General features: G+C 31.4%; 1 protein-coding gene across 1 annotated transcript; it reads right to left on the minus strand.

Annotated features, from left to right (window-relative positions):
• Nucleotides 1–990: 990 nt before the first annotated feature.
• On the minus strand, nt 991–1,628 carry LOC127544463 (T-complex protein 1 subunit alpha-like). Its single transcript, XM_051971111.1, is given in 2 exon segments — nt 991–1,208; nt 1,211–1,628. Coding segments are annotated over 2 exon segments (636 nt in total).
• Nucleotides 1,629–6,793: the final 5,165 nt, after the last annotated feature.

Here is a 6,793-nt window from a genome sequence, read left to right on the forward strand (position 1 = left end):
ATTGCTGATACTTGGACTTTTCTTCTCTATATTAGCATTTTCCTCCATCCCAGTCAAAATTATTTTGCTTGTATTTGCATTTTCTGGTGCTTAGCACAATTTCTGACATATAGTAAATGCTTAATCGTTTCTTGTTGACTTGATTTGATGTGAGAACCTCACCAAATTCTATGGATTCAATTGTTACCTTTATGCCGATGATTTGCAGAGATATTTAAGTAGTTTCAGTTTCTCCCCCTGAGCTTTTGTCCTCATCACTAATTTAGATATTTCAAGCTGACTGTCCCTGAGAAATCTCAGACAATATATTGAAAGCAGAGATCATTAACTTTCAAGCTTCATTGTTTATTATTTCTTTTGCAGTCTGTGATCTATTTAAACTGGAAATTTTCAGCTTGGGTGATCAGGGAATGCTCCATGGAAAATGTGGTACCCTAGCTAAGTTTCATACAAATGAAGAAATTTAACATGTTGGTGAAGTATAATTCAAGTAGGGTTTAGAAGGCCTGTGTGAAACAATAAAATAAAAAAGGATCACAGATATTTTAAAATAATGTCATCATCATCATCACCACTATCATCATTAGCACTTATCTAAAGATTTAGGGTATACAAAGTGATATATAAACATACATATATGTGCACATATTTATTTATGTGTATATACTCACATGTATGTGCATATGTACAAACATATATATTTATGTAAAATCACATCAGTTCTCACAAGAATCCTGGGAGATGTGTTGTTATTGTCCCCATTTTTAATAAGAGGAAAATGAATCAGACAGAGCTTAAGGGACTTGTCCAGGATCACATAATAATTGATAGAGGTAGAATTTAAACTCACATATTCCTGATGACACATCTAGTACTCTTTCATTTTGTGGATTTTTAATATTAGGATATCTCCATTATTAGAAAGCTAAGTGGAATAATGAAGAGAGCACTGGGCTTGAAATGAAGATTTATCTTGAGTTCAGATCCATCTTAGATACTAGCTATGTGATCCTGGGCAGCATAACCATTTATAAGCATACTTTCCTTCTGACTTCGCCCATGGGCCTTCAAAACATTAATAGAATTTACTGGAAACAGAGGTTGACCTTTCACATCTGTATATTTAACTGCAAGTACTGCATCTACCACCATATTGGCAAAGAAATCACCATCAGTTCCAATGATCTTAGAAGACATGGATGTTTTGCAGCATTGATGAGACAATCTTTTCCAAGTTCATCTGTGTTAATGATGAGGTTTTCGTTGATATACTGCACTGCTTCCTTGCAAGCAAGCCGATAGCCACCAATAATTGATGTGGGGTGAATTTTCTGCTTGACTAATTCATCTGCATTTTTCAGAAGTTCTGCTGCAATAATAACCACAGATGTAGTCCCATCTCCAACTTCTTTGTCTTGCAAATCAGCCAATTCACAGAGCACTTTAGCTGCAGGATGTTCTATTTCTAGCAATTTCAGAATGGTTGCCCCATCATTGGTAATAGTCGCATCACCAATATCATCCACCAACATTTTATCCAAGCCAACTGGGCCAAGAGAACTTTTTACAATATTGGCAATGGGAGCTGCAGCCATAACGTTCTGGGAGCTCTGCCTCAATTGCTTCATCTGTACAATGATCTGGAGAAGGAAATGACAAACCATTCCAATATCTTTGCCAAGAAAACCCCAAATCAGATCATGGAGAGTTGGGCATGACTAAAACGACTGAATAACAACAGCAACAAACTTCCTTTATTTGGCTGAATAACTTGATCTAATTAATGGATTTTAAAAAATGGGGGAAATGATGTGGCTACTCATAAACAGAATCTACAATAAAATTGTAATTTTGTACCTTTGCCTCTTCACTCTAGTAAGATTTCAAAGAAAATAAGCTGTTTCTCACTCAGAGGACGCTGCCATATTTAGGAATGTTTGTCTATATTAACCATTTTTTCCATTTACTTCACTCAACCCAGGACATTTTTCTCTTCTTGTAAAATTTTCTTATGGTTTTCCTTAGCTATAATAGCTCATGTTTTGTGACATCTTAACTATTTTAATTTAGATATTATTGAAGATACACATAATTTTATTTAGTTCAAGAAAAAATGTGACTATTTTTGGGGAGAAAAATAGATTCCTCTTATAGTTGATTTTTAAAAATTTATAACTAGAACAGAAATAATTAATAGAATAATAAATAGGAAATTCACAAAATTTTAAGTGTACTTGATAACATCTTTCTTATTTTCAATGGATTAAAAAAGAAAGGTGTTGATTATAAATTTCTATTAATAACAATAAATTTATAAGTATTTACTATGACCAGACATATTTGATACAACAATGCTGAAGAGTTCTAGTTTTAATCTCATTTTATAAGTGAGGAAACTGAGGCAAAAAGACGTTAAGTACTTTGCTAGTTAACAAATGTTTGAAACCAGATTTGAACTGTTTTCCTCATTGTCGGCTCAACATTTTATCCACCTGCCATATATTATAATCTCATGTATTACACATGCCAATTAAAATGTGAAACTTTAAGAGATAAGGGCATAATTATTAATTTTTTCAACCTAAAGGCATTAAAATACAAATGATAAAAGCTTTAATACTCCCAATTTAGAATTATTACAAAAAGTTATAAAAATATACTGGAATCAATGGAGTATCTATTATCATGATTATTATTAGAGTAAGCAATTTCAATGTAAACTCATTCAAATATAATTGTGTGGATTTTTTAGACTACTATCTAACATGACTGAAGAATGAAGTGTTATAGTTAATTGTGTTTTCTTATTAACAATATTGTTTCCACCATATGTGAATTTTACCAATTTTAAAAGAATTGGGATATATTATAAGAAGCTTGTACTAAAACTTTTGTCAACATAATTGAATCTTTCTTTGATAGTGCAAGAAGTAGTCTCTGGGTTATTTTAATGAACATCAAGTATTATATTATAAAAGCTGCACCAAAGTGACAATTAATTAAGAGCCTTGATAAATGGAATGCTACTTTAGAGCTTTATATTATAGGACACAAGTACCATCTTTTTTTAAATCCACATGTGTTATAATGGCATTTAGTCTAAAAGAGTTCAGCACACCTGTCCATTTCAGGGATGTCAAAACAAAATAGAAAGTGAGAAACCCACAAATTAGCATTACAAATTGTGTTTTATATTTTTATTTATTTGCTGGATTTTTCCAACTATATTTTCATCTGATTTGGTGCACTTGGGAGTTTTGCAAAGACTCATAGCCCACCTCAAGTAACTTTGACACCTCTAACTTACACTATATAATCAATTACACTCTCCTTATTCATCATATCCTGAAACCCATCATCTAGTGAGTGCCAAATTTAGCTAGATACAGCTTTTAAATTAAAAAAAAAATACTAATTCCATATACATCATTGAAGGCTAATCTGAAAACAGGAGACAGTGAGAGATAAGACAGGAAGTGTCATGTCTATCTACATCATCAGCTCCATGGAAACAGGCAATCACATGGTGTTCCTGAATTAGCATATTTTGCTCACAAAGGCAGACAAGGTGGCTCTGATATATTTCCTCAGAAAAGTACAACTCACTTTATGAATATATTAATCAGATACTTGTATTATTTCAGGATTCACCCCATCTTGTTGTCAAGGAAACAGAAATCACATCACTTTTTTGGGAGGGATTCATAAGATACCCATGAGGAAAAAAATAATTACATTCTGGTGAAGAGAACTTCCTTCTCTCAGAAAAAATAAAATAAAGTGAAGCAAAAAACTTTTTGGCTTCTCAGTGTTAATTAATTTGACTTTTACTATTAAATGTGACAATAAAATATGAGAAGTCTCCAGTTTTATGTTAAAGTTTATAAACAACAGAGCAGTAAAAAGAATGCAATGGATGATTATTTGCAAATTATTTGTAATAACTACAGATGCCTCACAATAAATATGTTACAATTAATAATACAGGTACACAAGCATGACCATCAAGTAGTTGAATATATTGAAATAATAATTATTTTTAAAACAGGCAGATAGTAATTGTTTATAGTAGTACTTTGCTAAATCAAGATTCTTAATATTTGTTTGTTTGTTAGTTGGGCTACTTTAGCAGTCAAGTGAAGCCTTACTATCCCTTATCAGAATCATGTTTCCAAGTGCATAAAATAAAATACATGTGATTTCAAAAAGAAATTACTTATATTTAAGTTCACTTATCATTTTAAAAAAATCAAAGTTCCCAGACATCAGGTTAATAATATTTGGAGATGGATTCAATTGTCTTTTTGAATTTTTTAACTTAAGAGGTTTCTTGTTGATTTTCCATTTCAAAGAAGCTGATAGGTGATTAGAACCAATATGTTTTCACCTTATGAGGAAGATTTTAGAGAATGACAGAAAAATATAAAACTGCACAAAATAAAAAATCTCTATATATTATACTACATTCATATATGTGTGCCTATATTATTGTATGTGTTAAGTATATGTATATCAAAGATTAGTTTTGATATATATGTATGTTATATGTGTATTAATTTTATATGTGTGGTACACATATACCTATATATCAAAGTTAATTCTTATACTTTTATCTCATTTGAAAAAATAGGCCTTCTCTAAAAAAAGAATACACACACACACACACACACACACACACACACATATATGTGAAATCAATAAAAAGGTGCCACATTAAGCATCAATACATATGGATGCATCTTTCTTCTTCCAGACTTTAGGCAAGTCATTTAATTTCACTGTGCCTCAGTATCCCAGTCTTTGAAACCATAGAATTGTACTAGCATATACTTTCAATTTCTTTCCAGGTCTAATAATATGTGGCAATAGTTTTCTTTTCTTTACTTTTTTTTCCCCTTGTGATATAGCTTTGCCGGGTGTTGGAGGGAAGGGGTAAGAAGGTTAGTCTGGGAACTTCCAGGTGAAGAAACTCTTTACTGATGCAGATCTATACCATTTCTAAAACTTACTTTCTTAGAGAATTGCCTGATGCCCTGAGAGGTTAAGTAATTTCTTCAGGGTCACAAAGCAAATATATATCAGAGGCACCATGGGACCCCAATTCTTCCTGACTGCAAGGTCAACTTTCTATCCTATATACCATATAGACTCTTAGCTGATTATAGTTCTTGCCTAAACAAAAATAATAACAATTAAATTACTTCACAGTATCTTAATTAAAAAATATACTGTCTCCATTGTGATTTACCTAAGGTCAGGATATTGGATATCATAGTTTCAAGGTCAAATTTAGAATTTAGAGCAGGACATTTTTCATATGCTTCCCATACTAGGAACTAGGTATACAATGACCACTTATTTACAATAAGTGAATTAATCAGTAAGTATTCCTTTAGGAGCTCCGATAGAAGACTAACCATAAAGAATTTCAAAATTCAACTTTTGAACTTTGAGGACAGAGTTAGATAAAGTTGTGGCATTAAAGCACAATTGTATTTTTAAACTGAGTTGCAAGTGGTAACCCCAGATGATAAAAACTGGATATCATAAGAAAATCCAACTGAACAAAAAGCAACTATTCAGAAGGGATAATTTACACTATCTGAATCTTCTTGATCAAATAATTCATCCCATAAAGGTCAGCCTGCTCCTCTGGCAACAGATATTATCTTTTACAGATCCTGTGCTCAAACACTTTCCAGCATAAAAAAAACATTAAAAAGTCTGTGTTCTATTTGCAGAACCTTACAGAACTTAGCCAGTGTTTTACTATGAAGAGATATCAGAATTCAAAACCACAGGAATTGGGTGGTATCTGTTTGTAAAAAGATGATGTACAATATGTTAACTTTAAAGAGTTAAAGACTATACTACTATAATCCTAAGTGAATGAAATGGGGAGGAGAAACTAAACTTAACTTATAAAGTCAACCATACAACTTTTACAATTTTTTAAATATGCAAAAGGTCATGTTGCTATAGGAACTTATTTTATGAAGACTTGACATCAAATTCACAAGATTTTGACATAAATTCTTTAATTCTTCAACATGAAGCCATACTTATACTATTACATTAAATTTTAAGTCAATTTTTTTGAGGAATAGTTTGTTTTTTCAAGTTTAACTTCGATTGTAGTCCATATATTTTTAATGAGATTTAAATCAAGGGACATTCCAGGTTACTGAAGCATATTTATCTCCATAATGTAGATAACTGCCTTATTCCCTCATGAAATGTGTCACAGTGCTAGTTTATGTGGAAATATTCTGTCTCTATTTGGGAATTTCTACAATTTCAGAATAATTCTCTTTTTCTCCATAGCAATATATTTATTAAAATTCATCATTCCCTCAATGGAAATAGAATATCCAGGCTCAGTTGAAGTAAAAAAAAAAAAAAAAACCCACAGTTTTTGGCTCAAGTGTTTTAGTATGATAAAGATATCTAGTTCTTTAAGCTAACATGGACTTATTACAGTGATTTTTGTAGAGTCTTGAATGAAAGTGGCTTTCATCAGGAAAAATTATCTTTTCCCCCAAATCTTTAATATTTTAGTCTTTGTATTATCTTGTCCATATAAAGTATTTTTCTTCATAGCAATGGTAAAAAGCCAACTACTATGCTAGAGAGGACTCGGTAACAATCCTTCCAGATACTAGCTTCCTCTGCAGGTCTTTGCTTATTTTCAGAGATTAAATAGTCTACTTCATAAGCATATTTTGTGATTTCGTGGTATTACTTTTCACTTATTAACACATTTTATGAAAACTGAATAATAAACTAGGAAAAT

This window comes from Antechinus flavipes, chromosome 1, assembly GCF_016432865.1.
Source record: "Antechinus flavipes isolate AdamAnt ecotype Samford, QLD, Australia chromosome 1, AdamAnt_v2, whole genome shotgun sequence".
Classification (NCBI taxonomy): domain Eukaryota; kingdom Metazoa; phylum Chordata; class Mammalia; order Dasyuromorphia; family Dasyuridae; genus Antechinus; species Antechinus flavipes.